We start from the raw sequence: 25,269 nt of genomic DNA, 5'->3' as shown, positions 1-25,269 counted from the left end.
TGATTCATTGCCAAGATTGCTATGTATTGTCGCTACTAGCCACAATCTGGGTCGTCTCGAAACCGATCATTGTGAAGACAGGGTCCGAGGGATCAACAGGGATATGCTCAGCCTCCCTTAAGCAAGCTAAAATTTATCTCGTTCGCTAGAAATCACATTTGATGCGATCCCCTTCGATGCAGTCTATCTGACCGTGGTCTATGATTTTCCGTGCAATCAATCTTACTCGTCAACTCCATCCCGCAAAGTTCTCAACATGATCAAACACCTCTATCATACGGCTTCTATCGTGCTGCAGTCGCCCATCACGGCGTTGATACTTCTCACCTCTACGCTTCTCTATTACATCTACTTGAAAGGCTTCCCAAGACCTCTCACTGGAATTCCATACAACGAGAGCGCTCTGAGAAGCTTCTTGGGTGACCTCCCTGCTTTCCAGCATGCAAGAAACCACGGGAAAGGCTTTACTGTGTGGATGCGCGACCTGGCTCAGAAACATAGGTCACCAATGGTCCAGGTCTTTCTGGGCCCATTTACACAGCCATGCGTAGTTCTGTTTGACTATCGTGAAAGTTACGACATTGTAGCACGGCGAACAAAGGAGTTCGACCGTTGCCGAAGGGATGCAGAAACTATGTCGACCATTTTACCTGAGCATCATCTTTCGATGGTGTCAACTGACGCCAGGTTCAAAGGCAACAAGGACTTGGTGAAGGATTTGATGGCCCCAGGATTCTTAAACGAGGTTAGTCTTTCTGTCGACTTCAGTCAAGAAAGCTTTTCTCAGCTAAATTTGGCTACTTAGGTTTCTGCGCCCGAGATTTATAGCAAAGCGCTATCTCTCATAGAGCTGTGGAGTGTGAAGAGCAAATGGGCCGCAGGCCGTCCGCTCGAAGCCCATCACGATCTCCAGAACGCTGCTTTAGACATCATCATGTCTGCTGCATTTGGCGAGACAAGCAATGGCGGTGTTCTCCGGCAGCACATACTCCAGGAAACGGGCTATAGGCCCTTCCTAGTGCCAACAGATCTGAAAGAGCCCGCATGCTTCAAGAGTCTTGGGCTTCCTACTGAGTACCAGGCTACTGTTGATATCACCCACTTTATGGGCAGGGTTGTCACGTCGCCCTTCCCAAAACAGTTTGCATGGCTGTTGAAGACTTTTACGAGTGTGAGCAGTGTATTTGTGAAGAAGGACGACTTCATCAGGAGCCAGATTCAAAAGGCAGTAGCATCGCTGAGCGACAAATGGCTCCAAGGAGAGAAGGCAGCCAAATCAGCTTTAGACTTCATCGTCCTGCGAGAAGTGACAGCAGCCAAGAAGTCTGGACGCAAACCCTCATTCACTTCAAAGAGATTGGAAGACGAGGTAAACTTTCTGATGTCCCCTTAGACGAGAAAACCATGCTGACTTCACAACAGTTGCTTGGATACATCGTCGCAGGTCATGAAACGTCTGCGTCCATCTTATCTTGGGCTGTGAAGTTTCTAGCCGACAATCAGAAACAACAACATACATTGCGCAAACACCTCCAGGCAGTTTATCCAGCTGCTGTCAAAGAGAAGAGACAGCCAAGTGTAACCGAACTCACAAAGGTTGCAGCTCCGTATCTTGATGCCTTCCTGGAAGAGATTTTACGACTCTCACGGACAGCTTCAATTCTAACACGCGAGGCTGTTACTGATACTATCGTGATGGGGAAGTTCGTGCCGAAAGGTACCACAATGTTCATCTTCACACAAGGGGCGAGCTATGTTCAGCCGTCTCTGGGCGTTGACGAACAAGTGAGAAGTAGGACTTCGCAAGAAGCCAAGCGAGTCCCAGACTGGCTTTCCGACAATGTAGGAAAGTTCTGTGCTGGGCGCTGGCTTGTACCAAAGACGGGAGCGAGCGGGTTCAGCGAAGAAAGCGTCGGAAAAGAGGCCGGCTGGACTTTGTCTGATTATGATTTTGATCCTCGAGCTGGGCCAATCTTGACATTTGGCGGTGGACCAAGAGGATGTTTTGGTAGACGTCTCGCCTATCTTGAGTTGCGCATGGTTCTTGCGTTGCTTGTGTGGAATTTTGCTTTCAAGCCATGCGCCGACAATCTTAGCACCTATGAGCTCAGGGAGAGCATAACTGTAGAACCCAAGGATTGCTACGTCAACCTTCAGACTTCAGATAACATGTAGATAAGAGTATCACAACTTCCAGGTTCAGTCGTTCACTTCGAATGTAGTCACTGATTTCTGACATTTCTATCCAACTACAATGTTGCCGAAACCCAACTCCGCCAGAAGTCATCGCGCCAGCTCAATATGTCACGAGATATGGATGTGGTTAATGCTGCCCACATTGAGTGGGCCCGCTTTTTGTAACAGTTATGAGCCCAGCTCCTATCCGCTATTACTATAATAGTTAAAGTACCGCATTATTTATAAGTCGTATATCCAAAAAGCGAAAGACGGCCGTTCGAGTCTCTGTATAAGTAGGTTTTTCTAGTTAGTCTGGGGCTAAGGCGTAGTATAGATATTAGGTTTTTTTAACTAGTCTACTACTTACGGGGTTAAGGCGTAGTATAGATGCCCATTGTACGGATAACGGCTCTAGGCATCTGGGGGGTGTGTCACGAGATATGGATGTGGTTAATGCTGCCCACATCGAGTGGGCCCGCTTTTTGTGACACAATAGTACGCCCGTCTGGCCACTGCCAATAGTGGATTTTGTGAGCCACGGATGTTCACTCGAAGCCAAGAGTACATCAATTTGCATGAGAAGTCTAATTCCTATGCTATTATTATCATCATGTTCTGGGCTGAAAGCGATCCCACATTGCTACGGGAACTCTAGGCTGAGTCGGTCGAGTTGCTGTCGCCGAGTCACATAGTCGCTTTCGGTTTCAATCCTGACCGGCGTAAGATAACGTTTTGTGAGTACCGCGCGCGGACCGCAAACCTTATTTCCTGCAAGATCTAGAACCCGCATGCCTTTGCCGATCTCCGCACGAATGAATCCGAGACAGACTCAGAGGAAGAAACGGGGACTTGACCAGTTCTCCGCGTGCCGTGTATGGGATGACCCGATTCATGTGCTCCGAGGACTAGGGAGCGACGCTATGCCAAACACCTGATCCCACTTTTGCACACTCCCCTGGGCCCATGCTCCATCGGTCTTGATCAGCCTCCTGCTGAGCCTCCGAGCGCGCCAAGCTAGGTTATTAGCATCCACAACGTTCCAGTCTCAGAGCGAGGCGGGCTGTTGGCGAGATTTTCCGATCGAGACGGCCCAATTTGGTAGCATTCAATGCCGAGGCGCCATGATAATTGATGGCTACGTGACTCGAGGGCAAGTGTTGATAACATATATACATTTCAACACGAAAGATTATTAGACTTCTCCGAGCATTCAGCATCTGTACCATCACGAAGTTCAGGAAGTCGCTCCTTTCGCATTTTTACACATCTGTTCGCGTTTTTTTCTTTTTCGTTTCTTTCGACATCGCCGACAATCAAGATGGAGTCTCTAGATGTTCCCTTGGCGCCTGAGTCTACTTTCGTGAGGATGAGAAAAGGTTACTCCCGATCTCGGCTTCAGCTTGAGCCCGCACAACGGCCAACATGGGGTAGATCGAGTCGAGGATCCTGGATGCGCTCAGTCGGCTCACTGCTTCTTGTGATGCTTGCGCCGACCTTGGTCATCTCCACGACCGTGGCTATTTCCGCATTCCAAGGCTCTCTGTCCGACTTCTTGAAGGCTACTTTGCAAGACGGATTGATCTCTGTCGTATGGTCAAATTGGCCATGCTTCAGTCTCAAGTCCACTGGAGTGTTTGCACTCTGGGTCCTCTTTCAAGGCATCCTGTTTCGATACTTGCCAGGCCCAATACACGACGGCCAGAGAAGCCCTGCCGGCCATCTATTGACCTATCGTACCAATGGGCTCAATGCCTGGTTCGTTACCCATGCATTTGCCGCTGCGCTTTGCTATTTCGGCCTCTTGGATCCTGCCTTCATCCCGAAGAACTGGGGTGGCCTGGTCCTCACAATGAATGCTGCTGGTCTCTTGCTTTCTGTCTCGGCCTTTATCAAAGCGCACTTCAGGCCAACCCATGCGGATGACCGAAAGTTCAGTGGTAAGCCAACGGTCACCATGTTTTCCGTGGTCACACAACGACTAACATATAATAGGATCCATATTTTATGACTTTTACATGGGGATTGAGCATAACCCAAGACTTTGGGGCGACTTTGACCTGAAACTGTTCACCAATGGCAGACCGGGCATAATTGCATGGACACTTATGTAGGTTTCTACGAAGAATGGCGCAGCTTCACACGAGCTGACTCGAATCTAGCGATTTGTCCAATATCGCATATCAGTACGAGATCCACGGACGGATCGATCCCAACATTGTTCTTGTCACCATTCTGCACACAGTATACGTCCTTGACTTCTTCGTTAATGAGTCCTGGTATTTGCGCACCATTGACATTGCTCACGACCACTTCGGCTTCTACCTAGCTTGGGGGTCCTTTGTCTGGCTCCCTAGCATGTATACCATTCAAACCCAATTTCTTGGGCTCTACCCAACAAGAACCTCAACCTTTCACCAGGTCGTCATCTTCTCTATCGGAGTCGCTGGGTACATCATCTTCCGGGCCGTTAACAGCCAAAAGGACAGGGTTCGTCGTTCCAACGGCGATTGCTCCATTTGGGGAAATCCGGCAAAAGTCTTGGTAGCATCTTACAAGACTTCGGACGGCCAGAGTCATCAGAGCCTTCTTATTTGCAGTGGTTGGTGGGGCTGGTCGCGTCATGCCAACTACTTTGGAGACTTGCTTCTCAGTACAGCGATGTGCGCTTTAGTGGGATCTTCGAAGTGCTTGATATGGTTCTATGCGATGTTCATGACAATCTTGCTCGTACACCGATGCATTCGGGATGAGGCAAGATGCTCGGCCAAGTATGGGCCGGTATGGGAGGACTACTGCAGAACTGTTCCGTGGCGAATCGTACCTGGAATTTGGTGAGACTAAACCTCTGTACCTCTAAATACGTAGAACACGTTATGCCTTTACGAGCTGGGCAGGACAATTTGACTTCCAATACTTCTCTGACAGACTTTGCCGTATGATATTCGAATGAACTTGCAGTCCTAGAGCTGCACTCAGTTGAAGTTCGGTGCCTACTGGCTATCTGTGTTTTGAAGCTGAATCATCTCCATACATTGGTTCATCGCTTGTAATTCTGAATTCTCTTCAGTCCATCCCCCCCAGCTCTGTCTCCGTCCACTCCCATAGCCTTTGTGCTAGCTTTTGGTTTGCCAGGTTTCCCTTTCCTACGGCTAGTTTTCCTACGGGAAGATAATATACTCCGCTCTTGACCTTTGGGTGAACTGATGCCCACAACTGATTTTGAACTCCATTCTCCACACTGCTTGATGCCATTCTCATAAGGGGATACAACGTTTCAAGTATGTAGCTTGAGGATGTCCAAGACTGTGCCCAGTTCGTATCTACAAAGCCGGGATCAACGACACAGACCTTGATCTTGGTTTGTCTCTTCGCCAATTCCCGGGCATACAAAATGACTGCGAGTTTGCTCTGACCGTATCTTGCCCATGCACCAACTTCACCAAAGTCTGTCTTGAGAGCATCAAAGACAATGCCCTGCGTCGGAGCCATCGAGGAAGCTTGAGAGCCCAAAAAGATGATTCGGGCGTCTGCTTCGGGTATTTCAGCAGTATCGAGAAGGGTTGGACTCAGAAGCTTCGTAAGCAGGACAGATCCGATATAGTTAGTGCCGAACTGCATTTCGTAGCCGTCCTCAGTCAGTCCGGGTGGTGTTGCGACGATTCCAGCGTTCAGCATGAGAATGTCTAGTCGGCTTGATTTCAGGCGAATTATGCGAGCCGCCTTTCGAATCGATGCAACTGAAGTGAGCTCAAGATGAATGAACTCAATGGATGCATTTGGAGCCTCGTCCTGAATTTCCTTGATGGTCCTCTCTGCAGCGGCGGCGTTTCGTGCCGCAAGCCATATCTTCTCGGGATCATAACGCGCGTATTCTAGTACTGCCTGTCGCCCCAGGCCACTTGTTCCTCCAGTAACCAGAATGACCTTGCCCTTAATCGAAGGCAAAAGCTCGGAGCGGTTGAAGGCAGGTTTCGCCCTGGGCCATAGAAGGGAACTCATGATAACTAAAGATATCAAAGCTCGGGTGACGGGGTAAGGCGATTGGCGAAAGAGTAAGATACGTAATCAAACAGAGTGAATCAGGCACGAGGACAAATGCTTCTAAATATACTACTTTTCAAAAGGATCTAGAACGCAGCAGTAACTTTTGGGTTCATCTACCGCTGAATCGTACAGCTTCCCGTCGGATCGGCTCGGGCTTCCCAATACGTTGCCACAAATAGGTTCAGTGATTGACAGGGATGATACATGAGGTGAATTCAAGGCTAAGTACGGATAACAGGACCAGCTAGGCGTTCTTTACTTTTGGCCGAGGTCAGTGTCATGGAACGTGCAAGCTTGGAGGCTGCATGGGCTCTCTGGCCGATGATCCTTGCAGCCGCCTGCAGAGGCTTAATCCGAGACATGGATGAGCAGTCTATCTTGCTCCACAGATGGCCTGGCGGAGTTTGACACTTGGAGCCTTGCAATCGAAAGCTTAGGGACAAACTTCAGATTTCTCGGTTACGGGTACACGTACCCTTTACGGTTACTTCATCGCATTTCCCGCCTTGATCCATAAAGAGGATATGATACACATTCCGACAATCCATACGAGACTTCGCAGCGGCGCCCATTTGCGATTGTCCTGTAATTTGACGTAGATGAGAGTATATGCCGCCCTGGAAAAGAGGTATGTCAGAGACAGTACATCCAGCGTTGGCTTGCCAACCCCCGCCGAGTTCGCAGCTACAACACCTGCAGCGTACAGACCCAGGGTCTCAGTCGCATTGTCGTGGGCAGCTTTGGCACGTTGAATTCTCTGGCTAATCTTGGAGTATCTTTGTTAGCTATGCGATGAAGAGTTCTAAGCACTACTTACCCTTTTGTCGAGACTCTCGTCGCCTGACACAGCATCCAGGAGCCTACGAGGCTCGGCCACGTCATATTTGTCACCCGCAATTGTATTGGCGTAGACATGTGGGATGAAAGCAAGTATGTAAGCCAAGGGAACCTATGAGTAGAGTAAGTGGCTTTTATCTTGCTAGCGGTTTCCGAACAAAAATGCTAACCGAATAGTATGAGAGGTTCGACTCAGCAAGCCCAACAAGAGACGTCATGTTGACAACGTGAATGCGGAAATGGATTGAAAGGGCCGTCTGTGGTGTAGGTGGTTGACGAGAGGAGAACAAAGTGCCCAAGTGGTCACGGAGTATCATGCAATAAATTCACGATTCCATCGCACACTCGTCATTTGGTGATTGAGTCCGTGTCAGCCGGCGAGTCGTACCAACGAACCCCACGGTCCACTAGGTTAGATGGAGCCGGACTTCGTCGCTCTGCCCGGAGCCGAGATGGAGGCCTGTGGATATCGTCTGAGGTTTGTAACTCTATCTGACATTGGACGTGCGTGAACAAGGCGATACCGAGACCGAGGCTAGGCCAAGATATACTCAAATGAAGAACAGAAATAAGTACTATCACGGGGGTTATTCGTCACCAGATTTTGGGCGAATGAGCGAGTTTGAGAGCACGAATTTCGCCGAAACATTCCGACTGATATATCAAACAGCTCATATATCTTCGTTGCTCGACACTAGACCATCGATACATGCAGCAGACAATCGCCTTTATCACCTTTTGCCTCTTCAATAACAGACTTCTTTTTTCCTTCTTTTGGCCGAGCCTCACAACTGCGGAATCTTGTCTCTAGGTTCTTGATCACATTTTTCACTACCGATTAAGACATGGATCAGGACTTTAGCCAAAAGCAAGGGCTCGTCAAGAGCCCGAAACGAGTGGGACATGTCGTCTTTAAGACCAACCAGTTTCGTGTAATGGTAGACTTCTACGTCAGTTTCTTGGGCTGCATTGTGGCTTTCGAAAACGAGGCACTGTCCATTCTACGCTTCGATGACGAAGACGATCACCATCGCGTTGCGATTGTTGAGCTTCCCGGCTTGAAGACTGCCGAACCGCAAGCAACAGGCTTGGAACATGTCGCCTTCTGTTACTCGACGCTGGCTGATCTTCTGTCTACTTACCAGACGCACAAGGCCAATGGCATTACTCCTTATTGGTGTGTCAACCATGGCCCGACCACTAGTCTTTACTACAAAGATCCAGACGGCAACGGCGTTGAACTTCTTGTAGACAACTTTGACACAATTCGAGAAGCAAACGATTTTATGGCATCTGCTCTCTTCGTAGAGAACCCCATTGGCACCGAGTTTGATCCGGACGATCTTATCAGGAGATCGGAGCAAGGAGAGAGCGAGAGTGCACTGAAGCGAAGGGTCGAGATAGGACCACGGAAAGCGTTTGGATGCTGAAGTGAATGGAACCCAGAAGCATGTAGGCGGATGAGGGTCGCGGGATCACCCAGAGATTCGATTAGACGCACATTAATATTTCGATGCATGCAATAAATCCATTCTGTCCTGGACAACGAGCTAGCTTTTCTATACTTTACTCGACGTACTAATTGAGGCCGTTGTGCGCTTGTTTGCTGTACATACTCACTTCAAAGTTAATTATCGTCTAGATGAGAGGTAAGTATGGAATTTATCTTATGTTGGATGTTGGATGGGAATGGTGACATGTATAGCACTGAAGGAGAAAGAAGACATCTCGAGGAAACTGAGGCGCCAGACGGTGACAGGTGTCGACATGTGTGCCACCAACAACCCCACAAACGGCGTCCCCTGTCGCCGAATGCCGAACTTTTCACTCCACCGCAGCAACCCGCCGCCAAAAAATTTCCAGGCGCTTCCTCCAAAGGCCCGTCTGAATATCTTTTTTTTTTCCCTCTGTCTTTCTGAGATCCTCCGCGGCGTAGTGACAGAGCTTGACGCAAACTCGACGACGACAATGGCGACTCCCACGAAGCCTCCCGCAAAGGGATCAGGGAAGAAGCAGCAGCCCAAGGTCCTCAAAAGAGACTCACGCCTCGAGAAGAGAAAGCAGCAGCAGCAAACAATCGAGCAGCTCGAGAAGGCCGTGGCCGACTTTGTAAGTATCTTTTGCGCGAGCGCACGCCACACACGAGCCCAAGCCTACGATATTGCGAATTTTTGGACCAAGGCTGACCTAGGACCCTGTGTTTACACGATCAATAGGACCCCAAGAGCGAATACACCAGCTTCTCCGAACTTCCCCTCTGCGAAACGACCCGAAAGGGCCTCGAGAAATCACACTTCGAGACCCTCACCGATATCCAGTCTCGCGCCGTACCCCTCGCCCTCAAAGGAAGCGACATCCTCGGCGCCGCCAAGACGGGCAGTGGCAAGACCCTCGCCTTCATTATACCCGTCCTCGAGAAGCTCTACCGTGCGCAATGGACAGAGTTCGACGGCCTCGGCGCCCTCATCATCTCCCCGACCCGCGAGCTCGCCGCCCAGATCTTTGAGGTCCTCCGCAAGGTCGGCCGCTACCACAACTTTTCCGCCGGTCTTGTCATTGGAGGCAAGAGTTTGAAGGAGGAGGCTGAGCGTCTGTCAAAGATGAACATCCTCGTCTGCACGCCCGGTCGCATGTTGCAGCACCTCGACCAGACGGCCGGTTTCGACGTCGATAACCTCCAGATCCTCGTGCTCGACGAGGCGGATCGCATCATGGACATGGGCTTCCAACACGCCGTCGACGCCTTGGTGGACCACCTCCCTTCTACGAGACAGACCCTCCTCTTCAGCGCGACGCAGAGCAAAAAGATCTCCGACCTCGCGCGCCTGAGTCTCAAGGACCCCGAATACGTCTCCGTTCACGAGGAATCCACGCCCAAGAACCTGCAGCAGCACTACATCGTCACTCCCCTACACGAGAAGCTCGACACCCTCTTCGGCTTCATCAAGGCCAACCTCAAGAGCAAAATCATCGTCTTCTTCTCCTCAGGCAAGCAGGTTCGCTTCGCCTACGAAGGCATGCGGCACCTCCAGCCGGGTGTGCCCCTCCTCCACCTCCTCGGCAAGCAAAAGCAGCTCCAGCGCATGGAAATCACAAAGCGCTTCGCCGACGCAAACGCATCCGTCCTCTTCGCCACCGACGTCGTCGCCCGCGGCGTAGACTTCCCAGCCGTCGACTGGGTCGTCCAGGTCGACTGCCCCGAAGACGTCGACACATACATCCACCGCGTCGGTCGTACCGCCCGGTACGAGCGCGACGGCAAAGCCGTCCTCTTCCTCGAGCCCAGCGAGGAGGCCGGCATGCTCAAGCGCCTTGAGCTCAAGAAGGTACCCATCAACAAAATCACCGTCAAGGAGAGCAAGAAGAAGAGCATCAAGGACCAGCTCCAGAGCATGTGCTTCTCCAACCCGGACCTCAAGTACCTCGGCCAAAAGGCCTTCATCAGCTACGTCCGCTCCATCTACCTGCAAAAGGACAAGGAGGTCTTCAAGTTCAACAAACTCGACCTCGACGCCTACGCCGCGAGTCTCGGCCTCCCCGGTGCGCCGCAGATCAAGATGCGCAAGGGCGAGGACATCAAAAAGGTCAAGAACGCGCCCCGCAAGGGCATGTCCTCGGACGAAGACGAGGAGGACTCGGACGACGCGGCGGCGGCGGGACCCAAGAAGCCCAAGAAGCCCGAGGTCAGGACAAAGTACGACCGCATGTTCGAGCGCACGAACCAGGACGTCCTCTCAGGCCACTACACCAAGCTCGTAGCCAACGGCGACGAAGTCACCGGCGACACAACCGACCCCGCCGCAGCAGCACCCGCCGGCGCAGACGGCGAAGAAGAAGAAGACTTCCTCTCCGTAAAACGCGTCCTCAACGACTCCGAGCTCGACGCCGAATCCAACCTCGCGCCCGGCGCCAAACCAAAGGTGATATCCTACGGCGGCCAAGACTTCATCGTCGACTCCAAGCGCCGCGAAAAGGCCCTCCAGTCCAAGAAGAAGATGCTCAAGTTCAAAGGCCGCGGCGAGAAGCTCGTCTTTGACGAGGACGGCAACGCGCACCAAATCTACGAGCTGCAAAACGAAGACGACTTCGAAAAGGAGGGGCCCGCGGAGGCCCTCCGGCAAAAGTTCGTCGAGGGCGAGGCGGCGCGCGTCAAGGAGGCCGACGTGGATGATAAGCTTGCCGCCAAGGGACGGCTCAAGGAGAAGAGGCTTAAGAGGAAGCAGAGGGAGGCCGAGGAGCGCGGGGAGGGTGTGCCGAAGAGCGCTGAGGGACCGCAGGTCGCCGGTGGTGACGACGGGGATGAAGATCCGTTGGCGCTGTTGCGGTCGTTGCCGATTGCGGGTGAGGGCGGCGGCGAGTACAGCGGTAGCGAAGACGAGAGGCCGAAGAAGAAGACGAAGAAGTGGTTTCAGGATGACTCTGATGAGGAGAGGGAGAAGAAGAAGAAGGCCAAGAAGGGCGGCAAGGTGCTCGAGATTGACCACGAGCCCGAGACGTTGGAGGACCTCGAGGCATTGGCTTCGGGCTTGTTGAACTAAAACGATATATACCCCGTTGAGAGGATTTGAATCAAAAGGAGAAAAAAGTTAGCCTGCCACAATAGAAGCACTTGATCATGTACAAGATCATTCATCAGGAGCAGGAGAATGCTTTGAATACGTTATGCGTTAAATACTCTCTTTGCCTAAGGACTGCATCAAAAAGAAGTCCACGGGGTATCGTCAACCCCCAACGCCAGGTGCCTTTTCAATCCCTCGTTCCCTGAATGCTTGGACAACCTCATGTCTTGCAAAAAAAAAGCCATTCCTAAGCCAGTGCGTCCCACTCAAATGAAGCGAGGCCCAGTCGAATCAACGCCGGAGACGCAACGACTGAAAGGCGCTATCTATCTCTCCGCTCCTTTGTCCCAATCTCTCCTCAAGCCTCGTTCTCCACGCCATAGAGTCGCACTCTGTACAAGCACGTGTGGTCAGAACCGTAGTTGCTGGTCACGTGAAGCGCGATTTGATCCGTGTAGGCCCCCAAAGCAAGTAGCTCCGAACTGAGCTTATGTACGTATGCTCCGTTGAGCGTGTCGCTGCTTTCGTAAGTAAGTTGACCAATCTTCACCCAGCCATCCGAGAGTTTGGCGCCTGGGAAGTGGGTTGCCGCAAAGTCGGCAACGCGATTACGCGTGTGAAGGTCCGTGTAATATGCCAGAATGTCAATGTCCTTTGGCCTGGCGTCGGGATTCAGCGTGGCCCCAGGTAAAATGTGCTCGACGACCAGATGCTGGGGGACAATCTCTCGACTGAGGATGTAGCCGATGCGGACGCCGCCTTCTTTTCCATCTCTATCCACGACAACCATACCACACCAGCAGTCTCCTTCGTCCTCCCAGCCGTACAGCGTTGCAGCGGGGGGTTGGATGTGAGGACTCAGTGATGTTTCTTTCTTGTAACTCTCGGTGCCTAGTTTGGCCTTGACGGGAGGCACGTAATTCGGCGTAAGATGGTCAGGTGGTACAATAACGCCGCTACCATGAGCCAAGTAGTTGACCTGATGGCGGAGTTCTTTATCCCAAACCGCACCGATCTTGCCTTGCGCAAGCGCTTCTAGTCCGGCATTGGCAATCGCCTGGCGGATCATGCCATCAACCGCCGTTATCATCTCGGTCCGTGTGACACCCTTAGGCGGGCTCTTCTTTAAAATGCCCTCGACCGATTCATTGATGTACTGCTCCAGCTTCTTCTGCAGTTCCTGCGCCTCAGCTTTGACCTCGTTCCTGTGCGTTGCGAACTCGCCCTTAAGATGGCGGATGAACTCATCTCGTGTTACCACGACGTCCTTGGTGTCCTTGTTCTTGAACTGGTCCTTGACGAACCTCTCAATCTTGGACTCGAGATCCTTACCAATCTTGTCCGGAATGGACGTGCTGAACTGGGGTTCGAGTATTTTGGCGATCTTCTTGTTATTGTTGACGAGCCACTTCTCCCAGGTCTTGTCGAACTTGGACTGTGAAATGGTCTCGACGTCCGCAGAAGATAGTCCTGGCGCAGGCGGTTCAGCAGCTTTCTGATACACGGGATCCTTCTGGAGTCTGCTCTTGATCGCCAACCAGTTCTCATCGGAGATGAAGTGGTAGCCGCCATGACCCCGGCTCAGGGTCAAGATTTCGGCATCGCTTTTCATGAGGTCACGCAACGCGTGGTAGAATTCCTCTCCCACGACGGGCCGTCCCTTCTTGTCTAACTTCATGTGCACAACCTTGGGAACAATCTCCATCAAACGCGAAAGTGATCCCTCGTGGAGCTTGCTGGCCGTCGTCAACTTGGTGATTTCGTATTCGTGATTGCGTTGTTGGCGGACATATTCTCTAGCGTCATCATCGCTGAAGAGTGTTGCCGGTCGCGACATCCAGAGTGGGACGAATTGTCCGAGATTGTGTGAGAAGTCTGAAAGACCGTACCATTGGATACCGCCTAGTCCAATAGCCGGCGTGGAGTTCAGTCCTGTCAAGGCACCCCATACCAGGAGTGACAGAAGCAGAACGCCGAGCGAAGCCTTGAGAAACCAAAAGTCCAAAGAGAAGACGAAATTGAGCAAGTCCACGAACGCGTCGGCAATCTTGAACAAGATCCAACTTGCCCAGGAGAACTCGCTGTAGGGAACCTGCCGCGAAGTCACAATTGAATCCATGTGGCCGTCTGTATCGGATCCAGAGCCGTCGTCCGTCTCGGGACTATCCGGCCGAGGGACATTTGTCCATTCATATACTGTATTATAGACCCGTGGCCATGCCTGCAAACGAGCATTACGCTCTTTTCGAAGAGCTTCCTGTTTCATCCGTTCCTGCCGATGCTCTTGTTGAATCTTTGCTCGCATTTCAGGAGTGAACATACCGGCCCCGCCTTGGCCAAGTGCTGGCCGACTGTTGTTGTTGCCAGAGAGGCCACTTGAACTGGGAAGCCTCGTTGAGCCGGTTCCGGCCGCCGCGGATGGTGGAGCTTCTACTCTGATGGCTGGCGGATTCTTGGCTAAGGGACGAGACGGTACTGAATTACCATTGGCAGGTAGAGATTTGCCAAATAGAGGGCGAGGAGGTGCAGGATTTTCTTTGGCAGTCAGCGGTCCACTCCGAGCAGGAACGAAGTTCACGGCCTGCATCGGCTTGCGAGGTGAAGGATTACGGGTTGAGACTTGAGGCGACTGATTATGGAGAGATGGCTCTTCGCTAACACGACTTGACAGACGAGTTGAGCTCGACCTTGCGGCAGGAGAAGGTGACACCGAAGTTTTGTTGGCTGCAAGCTGACGCGAGCTGGCTACTGACCCTGGAGGGTCTCTCTTGGCAGGAGATTGGTTGACAAGGTGAGCAGGTGAGACCTGGTAAGGTGATTTACTGCTGCGCGGCCGAAATCGATCTGACGGTGGTGTACTTGGTGGCTCCTGTTGAGGTGGACGAATGGTACTCTGGGAGGGCAGTAAAGGCACCAGGTCGGGAGGAGGTCTATCAGAAACCTTGGTGATCGGCGCTTGGATGGCACCTTGGTGAGGGACTGCCTGATTCAGATTACGCTGTGCCATTTGCGCGTTGTGCCGGGGATCGCGTGCCAAGCGCCTCAATGGACTTAGTAGATCTATGCCTCTCGTTTGTTCTTTGGAAGGAGAGGGCTCCCCGCTCTGCTCTATCGACTGCAAGCGACCACCACGCTCTGAAGAGAGAGATTGCGACGGGGTTGAGCCAATATCAGCACCCCCGAAGAGTGAGCTTTCCTGGCCAAAGGTGCGAACTGAGTCTGGTGTCGGAGTCGGCTCCGGAGGGCCTTGAACGAATTGAGAGCGAGACTGGGAATAGGGCTCTTCGGATATGGCTCGAGCGAAGACGGAGTTCCAGGTTGCAGCGGGAAGAGATCGTCTAGCAGGTGTCAGACCTTGAGCCGGGTCTTCTGAGCTGGCTCTCCTATTAATCGACTGCGAATATGTTGAGAATTGCCCTCTCGGCGGTGCAGCACCCGGTAAGAATTGCTGTGGAGGAACAAGAGGGCCTTGCTGGAATGAAGGAGGTTCGTTGGAGGGAGGAGCTGACACGAGGTTTAGCAATGGAATCGAGACCGCGGCAAGGCACGACCTAGTGTCGCGCACGTGGTCCGACTTACCAGTTTTGGCTGGTGATTGTCGTCGCGGTGAGCGTCGGACGAGGGGCGGATCTGGTGTTGCATCCCTCAATGGATCGGGGGATTCTGACGACTCTCGATAAGGACCAAAGTCTTGGTCGAAGTCCGGGTCGGGGTCAGGATCAGGACTCGGTTGCACTCTGCGCGGCGGATTCGGCTTCGGCGCTGGTTGGGGAGCTGGTGGCTTTGTTTGCCTTGTTTGCTTTGTGCGTCGAGAAGGAGGCGGCTTTGGCTGTTTGCTGTTGCTGCTCTCACTGCTGCTGGAGCTGGCATCGTCGCTTTCGTCGCCATTATCCGAATCACCGGGATCATCAGAATCATCGCTGTTGTGTAGTGTGTCCTTGATGATGTCTTGCAAGTTGCGTTGTTGACCGCGGCGAGTGTTCCGTAGAATCGTGGAAGGTGCAGACCCATAAGACGTGTCAAGTCGCGATGCCAACGGAGGCAGCTCTCGACTGACGGCAGCACCACCGGCTAAGGTGGATTGCGCCTCACCGTTATCGTCACGGACCCTTCTTTTGGGAGGCATCTTGGCGCAGTGTGACGGAGGATGGTCTGTGAGGATGGTGAGTCGTGGGTTGCGACGGCGGGTTGTGTATCAAATGAGATCACTCAACACCACGTAGTAGTGAGATGAGACAGGGCGTAGAATCGGTGAAGATGAGAAGAGATACGATGTATGAGGAGGAATGAGTGACGGGGCTGAATGAGTCAGGTAGGTTGCTGGGAGTTGTCGAAGTAGAAGTGACGATGAGGTCAGACTCACTGCCGGCAAGCGCGAGAAGAAAGAGCGTTGAAGGAAAGAAGCAATGGAAGGAGAAAGGATTGCAAAGACGCAACTCACATTATTATTGTTTGGGTAGACATGCGCTGCAGTTTTCAACGAGTCTCTGAAAAGCAGTTTGTCGTAACTCGAGGTCTCTTTTGTCTCGTCAACAATGGCAGGTGCAATGGAGCATGAGATCTATGTTGAGCTACAATGGAGGCGGGTCCGAAAGGGAAAGCTCGAGAAGAATTGGCGCCAGGTTGGAGGTCGGATGCGAATGTGCCTTTGTGAAGGCTGCAAGGGAGGCAGTTGCAGGAGGTTGGAGTGAGAGAAGAATCCCAAAGTGAAGCTATTCCAGAGGGACAGGCTCGCCGGATCGGGAAGGGAGGGAGGCGGATTGTCAACAAAGAGAGGAAGAGCGGTCCCTGGTCGCAACGACCATCTTTTCCCAGGCACAAGTCGCGCCAAACCACGCGCGCGTCGGATCGTCGGTGTAGAGGACCAGATAGATGGGCTTGACGAAGGAATGCGGCTGAGCGTGCGGAATGAGCGGGTCAATGGAGTGTCGGTCGAGGAGAATGAGTTTTGCGACAGCAGTGATGCAAGGCGAGAGATATCCCGAGGGTTCGTTGAGTTCTTTGTGCCGTCTTGAAGCGTTCACTTGAGGAACTTCACACACATACACACACACCGGACATGGGAATGTTTTCGCGACGGACAGCCGCCCACCGCCAACCGCCCAGCCAGGAACCGGGGGTCGGGCGCAGAGAGAGAAAGCTCAGACCCTGGCAGCGTGTCCGTTGCCCACACACGCGCTGTCCTCCACTGATCAGGTCCCCGCAACGGTGGTCGGCCAGCTTCGCGCCGCCCAGTCTGAAGTCTTACATAAGCGAGAACCTTGGTTCCTTAGATAAGCAGTCTGAATTTGCGACCACGTGATGATACCTCGAATTGCAGATGAACCTCTTACATTGATAAGATAAGATAAGCTGTCATGGTGAGGAAGAGAATCTAAACCTGAGGCTGCAACACTTCATTAATCCAGACCACACAGTACGTCACCGATTGATCCACGCCCTGCCCACAACCTTTGAGACTCCACCTCGAATTGCTGGTTCATCCTGGAGAGATTCATCGACATGCGATTCCCAACACGTGCTTTGGTCCAACTCGCCTTGCGCCCTGCCATTGATATATCGCGCAAAACATCGAGTCTATGAAGGGCACTTTGACTCGATGCAAGACCTGCGCCAGGCAGCACGGGAAACATGCAATGACTAATCCTGAGCCATGGACCAGCCATGGTATCCGTCTCGTCTGCGCTAAAGCAATGTGCCTAGGCCCAGACCTGACTTCCATTCCGTTGCCGTCTACAAACACGGGCACCCGCCGGCCCCTCACCCTCGTTCTTTCGGGCGAACAACCGGACAAAATGGCAAGACTGCAGTGCCAGACTGGATCCCGCAAATGCGCATATGGAGAACTCGGGCAGGAAAGCACCTACTCGGCGAGGCTAGGCCGGTCAACCACCCAGCCGCTCCAACAAACAGTAAAGAGACATCCGGGAAGGGTTAAACAATACGGATACGGGGAGCATGCGCCGGGGAGACACTCCACCAGGCCATCCACCTCTTGATCCGTCATCCGATCTCTCTCTTGACTCTCACTCAGGCCTCGTCAGTTTATCGGTCTATGGATGCCTGACCGTATTCACTCGGTTCGTCCTGGATGGCAAGATACACAAGCCAGTGATACGGTGACAGTGAAGGAGCAGCATTGAACATGATCAATCAGTAGGGACCTTGTCGGCCCGTCCACCGTCACGAAGATCAGTCTCCACGGCACCGCGATCCCCGGTCGTTGCAAGTTTCAGCGTGCCAACAATTGCGCCGTTTGAACATCGAGGATGAAATTAGTCGGCTCCGCAGCCAGCCACAGAGCCTGAGATTGGTGCCACCCCCGCCTGCAGGACCCCGCCATCGCCTCCAATTTGGCGCGCCAGATTGGCCGTTGCGAATGGAACATTGAGGTGGCCCCGAATGGCCCCAAAGTCACTACTGCGAAAAGACGCAGTACCTACATTCTGGGACTGGCAGCACGCATTGCACTCAACCTAATGCTTGGTCTCGCTGGTGGGCATGGTGGGCTTACCGGTAGACGTGGGTGTGGGCGTGGGCGTGGGCGTTGGCGCGAACGGTGGCACTCATGGCCGAGCCAATTTCTCTCCCACATCATCACTCGGCCTGGACGTTACAGACAGACGACCCCGTTTACTTTTTCCTTATTGCGACCGTCGCCTCATTATTCCCACCCCTCACGTCAACCGCCAGATATATCTCTCGCCTTCTCCCGCAATCCTTTACAACTTCTCCCTTTCGTCATTCCTCCAAACTCAACCTCACGACAGACTTGCGCTCTCCTTCAAACCCTAACGACTTGATACCCCGACGGACCGCGCAACTCTCACTACCCTTCGTCAACTTACCTACTCTCCCCCCTCCACCTCCAAATTACCCCTCACCGCATATAGTTGCGATCGCCGCCAGCAAATTTCTTCACGATGGCCATTGGAACTGTCTTGGTTACCGGGTAAGCTACCGCCTCTTCTCGCCTGACTAGCAAGTATATGGCAATCCTATTGCCTGTGGCACCGTTGACACCAGCCGTCACGGCGTTCTTTGTTGGCGCAAGTCCGAATACAGCATAGAGGCTAACCGCGCGATTTGGTGGCTTGCAGTGGTACCGGCTACATTGGCTCCTTCACCTCCCTCACTCTTCTCCAGAACGGCTACGATGTGGTCATTGTCGACAGCTTGTACAACTCTTCCAAGGTTGCTGTCGACCGTATCGAGCTGCTGAGCGGCAAGCGACCCCACTTCTACCAGGTCGATGTCACCGACAAGGCCGGCCTCGATGAGGTCTTCAAGAAGCACCCCGAGATTGACAGTGTCATTCACTTCGCCGCGCTCAAGGTCAGCTCCTTTGCTCCTTTACGATGCCCTTGTGCCACGAAGACTAACACGATTGATCACAGGCTGTCGGCGAGTCCGGCGAGATCCCTCTCGAGTACTACCGCGTCAACGTTGCCGGCACCGTCTCCCTCCTCCAGGCCATGACGGATAACGATGTTCCCAACATTGTCTTTTCTTCCTCGGCGACTGTCTACGGCGATGCCACCCGTTTCGAGAACATGATTCCCATTCCCGAGCACTGCCCGATTGGCCCCACCAACACCTACGGCCACACCAAGGCCTTTGTCGAGCAGGTTATTACTGATCACATCAACGCCGAGCGCAACAAGCTGAAGAAGGCTGGCAAGCCCTACGAGCAGTTCAACGGCGCTCTTCTGAGATACTTCAACCCCTGCGGTGCTCACCCCTCTGGTCTCATGGGTGAGGACCCCCAGGGCGTCCCTTACAACCTGCTGCCTCTGCTCGGCAAGGTCGCTACCGGTGACCGCGACAAGCTCCTCGTGTTTGGTGACGGTAAGTAACTATGGCGAAATGATGGAGAAGCCCCGCTGATCATGAGCAGACTACGCCTCGAGAGACGGTACCGCCATCCGCGACTACATCCACGTTGTCGACTTGGCCAAGGGTCACTTGAGCGCCCTCAACTACCTCCGCGAGAACAAGCCTGGTGTCAAGGCATGGAACCTTGGTTCCGGCCGTGGCAGCACCGTATTCGAGATGATCAAGGCTTTCAGCCACGTCGTCGGCCGCGATCTACCCTACGATGTTGTCCCCAGACGCCAGGGCGACGTTCTCGATCTCACTGCCAACCCGTCCCTGGCCAACAAGGAGCTCAACTGGAAGACTGAGGAGACACTGGAGAAGGCGTGCGAGGATCTCTGGCGCTGGGTCAGCAACAACCCCAAGGGTTACCGACAGGACCCTCCCCCTGAGCTCCTTGCCAACGCCAAGCCCACGAGCGGTTAAGCAAAAGGAGGGACGGATATGTATCAGTGCATCAGCCACATCTTGAGAAAAAAAAGAAAAAAGTTTGGTTGCTTATCATAGATGATGATAGAATTAGTGCTATTTGCAGCGAGAGCCATGATACGACATCCGCCATAGAGAGAGGATTTAATTAAAAAAAGAAAAAAAAGTTTAAGATACCACTCCCTCGCAGCACCTCCTGGTTGACCCGCTTTCATGAATATCATAGACGTGCGTTTAGTCAATCCACCTTGAGGATCAGCTTCCCCGTCGTGTTGCGGCTCTCCAAGTCCTCGTGGGCTTGCTTGACGTCCTTGAGCGGGTACGCCTTGTGGATGGCCACCTCCACCTTGCCCGAGGTAATCATGTCAAAGAGCTCCGTGCTGTACTTTTCCAGCTCCTCCCTGGTAGCAGTGTAGCCGTTGACAATGGGCCGCATGACCTTCAAGTTCTTGGGACCCAGCTTGAGGATGTCAAAAGGAGGAACGGCTCCCGACTGGAGGAATATGTTAGCGATGCGACTAGACTAGCAGACCACGTCTGAGTGTTTGATGAAGAGCTCACCGCGTTGCCAAAGACGACCAACCTCCCCTTACGCGCCGCCATCTCGATATCGCTATCAAACGTCGCCTTTCCAACACCGTCGAAGATGACATCCACGCCGTGCCCGCCCGTGATCTTCGCCACCTCCTCCACGAGGTCCTGCGAGCGCGAGTTGACGATGAACTCTGCGCCGTTCTTCTTGGCCAGCGCGCACTTTTCGTCGGTGCTCGTCGTGCCAATCACCCTCGCGCCCACGGCGCGCAGCATCTGCACGAGCTGCAGCCCGACGCCGCCGGCGGCCGCGTGGACGAGGACCCATTCCCCCTCCCTCACCTCCCCCGCCTCGCGGATAAAAGTCCAGGCCGTGAGACCCTGCAGGAGCGCGGCGGCGGCTTTGTCCGTGGCCAGCGCGTCGGGGATGCGCAGGAGCTGAGCGGCGTTGACGGCGGAGTAGCCCGCGTAGGAGCCAAAGGGGCCCATGTAGACCACGCGATCGCCTTCTTTGAACTGGCCAGAGACGGAGGGGTGGGACTTGACGACGGTGCCGGCGCCTTCGCGGCCCGGTGTGATGGGGAGGGGCGCTTTGTAGAGGCCGGTGCGGAAGTAGGTGTCGATGTAGTTTATGCCTGCGTACTCGTTGCGGACGAGGACTTGGTTCTCGGCGAGGGCGGGGAGGGGCAGGTCGGTGTGGTGGGTTAGGACTTCTGTGCCGCCTGTGCGGGGGATTTGGATCCCGTTCATTGTTTGGGGGAGGGAGGAGGCCATTGTGAAGTGCGGGGCTGGGGAGAGGGAGGTTTGGCGGGTTGGTGATGGGATGAAGGTGCGGGTTTGGTGGTGAGTTTGGGTGAGGAAGGGTTGTGATGGGAGGATTCGCGTGGATTTGGAGCTTCTGGTGAGGGTGCGGATGGATGTGAAGGGTCGCAAGATGAGGAATTGGGACATTTGCGATGGGAGGAGAGGTCTCAGTCTCTTTTTCTTTATTTTTAGTCTGCAACCTATGGGACGACGGAGGGACGTTTACGCATACGCAGTATTGGAATAGCTTCCGATTGCGCTTGAGGTCACAATTGTGGTTTAGTCAGCGTTCCGATGAAGTGAGGGGAGGTGGGGGGGGGCTTTCTTTCCCATAAGACGTGATTAGAAATGCTTCAGCTGTTCTCGCGCGTAGGAGCTATGAGCTTTGGGTGACGATGGCGGGGTTCTTTTCCTTCTCAGGTCGGCAATGAGGGGCGGGCGGGGGGCCGGAGCCGGCTACGTTCGGGTGACGGGTGAGAGAGGGGTCGGCTTCCCGATGGGCGGACAGCTGTCAGTGAAAGGTGGATGAGATCTTTGCCGGTCGTGTACGAGTGAGGGTGAGTATGAGAGTGAGGGTGAGTATGAGAGTGAGGGTGAGTATGAGAAGAGGGCTTTGAAGGGTAAGAGTGAGACTGAGAGATGGGTGCTTCACATCATATGCTCATTCATTTCATTGCGGAGTGCTTCAAATTTCAGATGATTATTTATTGGTCGATTGATATGATCATTATGATCACTGATCACATTGTCTCAAAGATCTGGTCTTGGTGCATTTGATGGTCAATCGAATAGGATAACTATCGCTATGGACTGAGAGAGCGGGACTCTTTACTCGACTCACTGCGAAAGTTGCATAGCTTGCATCGAGTGTGAAGGAGAAAAGGCGACCACCCAAACACTGAAATTCGAGCATCTAATGGAATAGGGAAATCGGGAGGCATTGTGGGTTGAACTGAAGACTTGCGATACACTGAGGTGGATGAGAAAATGTGTTGCCAGTTAATGCATACCGAGCTAACCACAACACTACTATCCCCTTGTTACACTAATTGAACTTGATGCTTATTGCAAACTATGCATCTGGTAAGGTAGGAAGAAAAACTAATTCAAACAAAGCAAAGAGAAGTAGCAGCAAGATCGCAAAGTAGAAAGTAAACCGTTTGGGCACCCACTTGACACCACAGGGGTGCTCGAGCGCATTCATCCACGGCCTGGCGTTGCAAACCTTGAAGGTCTGATGATGGATTGACCACCTCAACACCCTTGGCATGAACCGCTGGTCGCGGCGGCAGTGCGGGCAGTGATGCTGCCAGGTAGTCTCTGGAGCAGAGATGACAGGCGCCCGGTTCTGGACGACACGCCACCGCTGCTGGGTCGGTAATCACGGCATTATTCACCGTCGTTCATTCATGGTGGATGGGTTGATGTAGTTCATCGTGGACTCGCACGGGGGAGAAACGAGTTGGATCTTTTAGTCGTCAAGCATCAAGAGGTGAACCAGCATGTTCCCTCCCAAAGTCGGGGAATCTCTGAAGCTAGTCAGTTGCCAAGACTCGGATTGAGTGCGGACAGCAATGCGTCGGGGCACCCGGATGATCGCCAATCGGTTTTGTCTGGGGTTCATTTCTTCTTCCCGCGGTGACATTCTAGATGTGACCTTTTCAGACTTGTCGGCACCCTTCCACCCTTCTTAATGATCTCATCCATCCTATATATCAGTCCTCGTCTTGATCACTTGGCGTCTTCTTAGCATACCGTACATGGCTATACCAAACCTGTCACCGCATCTTTTTCAGCGTGTGGGTTGCATTTTGCCTTCACCAATCGATCTCAAGACGCGTCAAAAAATGCCAACATTTTGGACGCAATCGATGGCGTCTTCAATGAGGCTCAGCCCGGCTTGGCTTCTGTGTGTACCTTGGTCTAACTGCGAAGGTACAGCAGCGTTGTACCTAGCGTGCATTTGTTTCTACGGTGGAATGTTTCGGTGAGACGAATGAGCTGCGGGCATTGTGTAGGTATGTGTGTGTGCCAGCCATCCTTCGGCCATGCACGCCACGTAAGAGAAGGGCGGCAGAAGAACTTTCTTAGCCTTCTTTTGCGCGTGGGCTGATGCGTCGAACGCCACACAGTATGTAGAGGTACGGTAGTTGAGCAAACCCAAAGCGGGAACGTACAGCCAGGTGGCCGGAACGGCAAGGCAGTTTGCAAGGTTATCTACGGATACCTACTCCGTACCGTCGATGACCTATTCGTGCTATCCGTCCAGGATGCTTCGTGCCTCTTTTCCCTCGATGGAATGGTGACCATTCTGTCAGGGGTCAGGGGTTGTTGCGGCGTCTGTGTTGTCCCTTCTTGTCTTTGAAGCATTCGGGGACCGGTTCATTTTGCCCCAGAATCTTGGAGCATAGGCCTTTGGGTGGTTTTCTCAGACTACCTGTATGGATACCTTACTCGGGTCGAACGAAGAGCCACTTGGTGACCATGCATTCCTTGGCTTTGGAGTCTTTCTGCCCTCGGCCCCGAGAGATAATCAGCGGAAGCACATGCTACTACTGGTTCTAATACATAGATCCATTGAGTTGCTGTCTGCGTCAACAGGCAATGGAGACACGTGAGTCCTGGCTAGCATTGTCTGTATGAGTGATTACGTTCTCTCTCTGGAGTCTCGGCAACTCTTGGCCCAAGACTTGGTCCAGGACTTGAGGTTCAAGTTGAGGTTCTGAAGACGTTCGGGTGCTCCAACGGACTCTTCGGTCCCCTCCTCCGTAGCTCGACTCCTTCATCTTCTCCACTTTCTGTGCCGTCTCCTCCGCCTTTTCCTGCTTCTCTGACCTCTCCACCCCATACGCCTCCACGCTTCGTACGGGACCTTCAGCGATCCAGGGATCGTCAACGTGTCCGCGTATGCCCTGCCACGTTCGCGTCGACTGCTCACCGAGCCCATTTATCCTCACCACTCACACGCGCCGGCGCTGGCGGCAGCTGTCCCCCCGGGTCGCCCGACAAGCTTAAACGAGGAACGGCTGGTCTCTCGAGGCTTGTTTGCATAACTGGCTTTGGGCGGATGACTATCCATACTCCAACTTTTTCTGCCGTTTATCCTCTCCCTATGCCCATGCTGCTGTTGGATCTCCATTTTCTTCATTGCCTCTAATTGTCAATCATATCCACTCTCAGGGGGGATACCCCTAGCTATCCGAGCTTCAGTCAACTGCGATATCCCCTTTAATCATTGCCAGTCCGGAGCTTCATCACGACTACGTCCAGGAAATAAAGGCCGACGGTCTCATTCATCAATCTTGATCGACGTCACTGTCCCTTGGTGAAGCTTCAAGGGCCCTGCCATCGTCCGACCTCATAAACCCCCAGCCACACCCTTCCTTCGACCTGTCCGCTAACCGCCTAGCCTACGGATACGCTTGTCACGCTTGTCGCTCCCGAGCTCCAACTCCTAAAAGAGGTCCCGGCCACCCTAACCGTTTTTCTATTGTGACACTCGTATCTGGGAAAGACTAGGGGACCAGCCTCCAAAGTGGGCAAGTCTCCAAGCAAATTCTCCAAGAGAAAAAAAGAGAGAAAAGGACGAACAGACGAAAAACTTGAACTCCACCCTGCTGAAACGCGACGCATTGTCGCCACAAGGCTTAGGACCTCGGGATACCTCAACTCAACTCAACCCGCGACCCCTGCTATCTGCCCTCTGCCTGTTGGACCTTTCGATCTTTCTTCGCCGACGTCTTTCGTGCGGTGTGCTTCGCCTCGAGTTTCTATCCGTTCACTCCCAAGGTCACCACACCCGCGTCTTTTAGCGCCTCTGCAGAAGGACACGGGCTACGCATCGTGTTACTGCTTGCTACTGCTTGCTGCTTGCTGCTTCTGCTGCGGCTGGCCGTCAGAGAACTGCCCGTTCTGCCTCGACCCGGCTTGCATCATTCTACTTTTCCCACCCTCACTTTCTTTTGAGTTCAGCTCTGCGGTCAACCCGTGTCTGCCATCTCCCGTCTGGCCT

General features: G+C 53.2%; 11 protein-coding genes across 11 annotated transcripts; 6 read left to right on the top strand and 5 right to left on the bottom strand.

Annotated features, from left to right (window-relative positions):
- Positions 1 to 256: 256 nt before the first annotated feature.
- Positions 257 to 2,175, top strand: CABS01_10248 (cytochrome P450 monooxygenase; the record flags this gene model as incomplete). The annotated part of the gene is made up of 3 exons (XM_060543604.1): positions 257 to 745; positions 806 to 1,369; positions 1,423 to 2,175. The coding sequence occupies 3 exons, from the start codon at positions 257 to 259 to the stop codon at positions 2,173 to 2,175; spliced, it is 1,806 nt and encodes a 601-aa protein (XP_060399286.1).
- A 390-nt stretch (positions 2,176 to 2,565) lies between these two features.
- CABS01_10247 (uncharacterized protein) lies at positions 2,566 to 2,700 on the top strand (the record flags this gene model as incomplete). Its single annotated transcript, XM_060543603.1, has 1 exon — positions 2,566 to 2,700. One exon carries the CDS (start codon positions 2,566 to 2,568, stop codon positions 2,698 to 2,700), a length of 135 nt encoding a protein of 44 aa, XP_060399285.1.
- Positions 2,701 to 3,496: 796 nt separating this feature from the next.
- On the top strand, positions 3,497 to 5,013 carry CABS01_10246 (ergosterol biosynthesis ERG4/ERG24 family protein; the record flags this gene model as incomplete). Its single annotated transcript, XM_060543602.1, has 3 exons — positions 3,497 to 4,115; positions 4,171 to 4,285; positions 4,338 to 5,013. 3 exons carry the CDS (start codon positions 3,497 to 3,499, stop codon positions 5,011 to 5,013), a joined length of 1,410 nt encoding a protein of 469 aa, XP_060399284.1.
- A 439-nt stretch (positions 5,014 to 5,452) lies between these two features.
- Positions 5,453 to 6,177, bottom strand: CABS01_10245 (short-chain dehydrogenase/reductase; the record flags this gene model as incomplete). The annotated part of the gene is made up of 2 exons (XM_060543601.1): positions 5,453 to 5,498; positions 5,567 to 6,177. The coding sequence occupies 2 exons, from the start codon at positions 6,175 to 6,177 to the stop codon at positions 5,453 to 5,455; spliced, it is 657 nt and encodes a 218-aa protein (XP_060399283.1).
- A 729-nt stretch (positions 6,178 to 6,906) lies between these two features.
- On the bottom strand, positions 6,907 to 7,137 carry CABS01_10244 (uncharacterized protein; the record flags this gene model as incomplete). Its single annotated transcript, XM_060543600.1, has 2 exons — positions 6,907 to 6,988; positions 7,040 to 7,137. 2 exons carry the CDS (start codon positions 7,135 to 7,137, stop codon positions 6,907 to 6,909), a joined length of 180 nt encoding a protein of 59 aa, XP_060399282.1.
- A 767-nt stretch (positions 7,138 to 7,904) lies between these two features.
- CABS01_10243 (biphenyl-2,3-diol 1,2-dioxygenase 2) lies at positions 7,905 to 8,489 on the top strand (the record flags this gene model as incomplete). The annotated part of the gene is made up of 1 exon (XM_060543599.1): positions 7,905 to 8,489. One exon carries the CDS (start codon positions 7,905 to 7,907, stop codon positions 8,487 to 8,489), a length of 585 nt encoding a protein of 194 aa, XP_060399281.1.
- A 538-nt stretch (positions 8,490 to 9,027) lies between these two features.
- Positions 9,028 to 11,597, top strand: CABS01_10242 (DEAD/DEAH box helicase; the record flags this gene model as incomplete). Its single annotated transcript, XM_060543598.1, has 2 exons — positions 9,028 to 9,168; positions 9,276 to 11,597. 2 exons carry the CDS (start codon positions 9,028 to 9,030, stop codon positions 11,595 to 11,597), a joined length of 2,463 nt encoding a protein of 820 aa, XP_060399280.1.
- A 379-nt stretch (positions 11,598 to 11,976) lies between these two features.
- Positions 11,977 to 15,744, bottom strand: CABS01_10241 (spindle pole body-associated protein sad1; the record flags this gene model as incomplete). Its single annotated transcript, XM_060543597.1, has 1 exon — positions 11,977 to 15,744. The coding sequence occupies one exon, from the start codon at positions 15,742 to 15,744 to the stop codon at positions 11,977 to 11,979; it is 3,768 nt and encodes a 1,255-aa protein (XP_060399279.1).
- Positions 15,745 to 18,020: 2,276 nt separating this feature from the next.
- On the top strand, positions 18,021 to 19,919 carry CABS01_10240 (UDP-glucose 4-epimerase; the record flags this gene model as incomplete). Its single annotated transcript, XM_060543596.1, has 5 exons — positions 18,021 to 18,053; positions 18,512 to 18,570; positions 18,719 to 18,953; positions 19,016 to 19,466; positions 19,516 to 19,919. 5 exons carry the CDS (start codon positions 18,021 to 18,023, stop codon positions 19,917 to 19,919), a joined length of 1,182 nt encoding a protein of 393 aa, XP_060399278.1.
- A 241-nt stretch (positions 19,920 to 20,160) lies between these two features.
- Positions 20,161 to 21,404, bottom strand: CABS01_10239 (quinone oxidoreductase; the record flags this gene model as incomplete). Its single annotated transcript, XM_060543595.1, has 2 exons — positions 20,161 to 20,415; positions 20,484 to 21,404. 2 exons carry the CDS (start codon positions 21,402 to 21,404, stop codon positions 20,161 to 20,163), a joined length of 1,176 nt encoding a protein of 391 aa, XP_060399277.1.
- Positions 21,405 to 24,662: 3,258 nt separating this feature from the next.
- Positions 24,663 to 24,890, bottom strand: CABS01_10238 (uncharacterized protein; the record flags this gene model as incomplete). Its single annotated transcript, XM_060543594.1, has 1 exon — positions 24,663 to 24,890. The coding sequence occupies one exon, from the start codon at positions 24,888 to 24,890 to the stop codon at positions 24,663 to 24,665; it is 228 nt and encodes a 75-aa protein (XP_060399276.1).
- Between the last annotated feature and the right edge of the window lie 379 nt (positions 24,891 to 25,269).

This window comes from Colletotrichum abscissum, assembly GCF_030869225.1.
Source record: "Colletotrichum abscissum strain IMI 504890 chromosome Unknown Scaffold_26.1, whole genome shotgun sequence".
Classification (NCBI taxonomy): Eukaryota; Fungi; Ascomycota; class Sordariomycetes; order Glomerellales; family Glomerellaceae; genus Colletotrichum; species Colletotrichum abscissum.
Note: the sequence above shows the minus strand (reverse complement) of the source record. Positions and strands in the feature narration are given on the sequence as shown.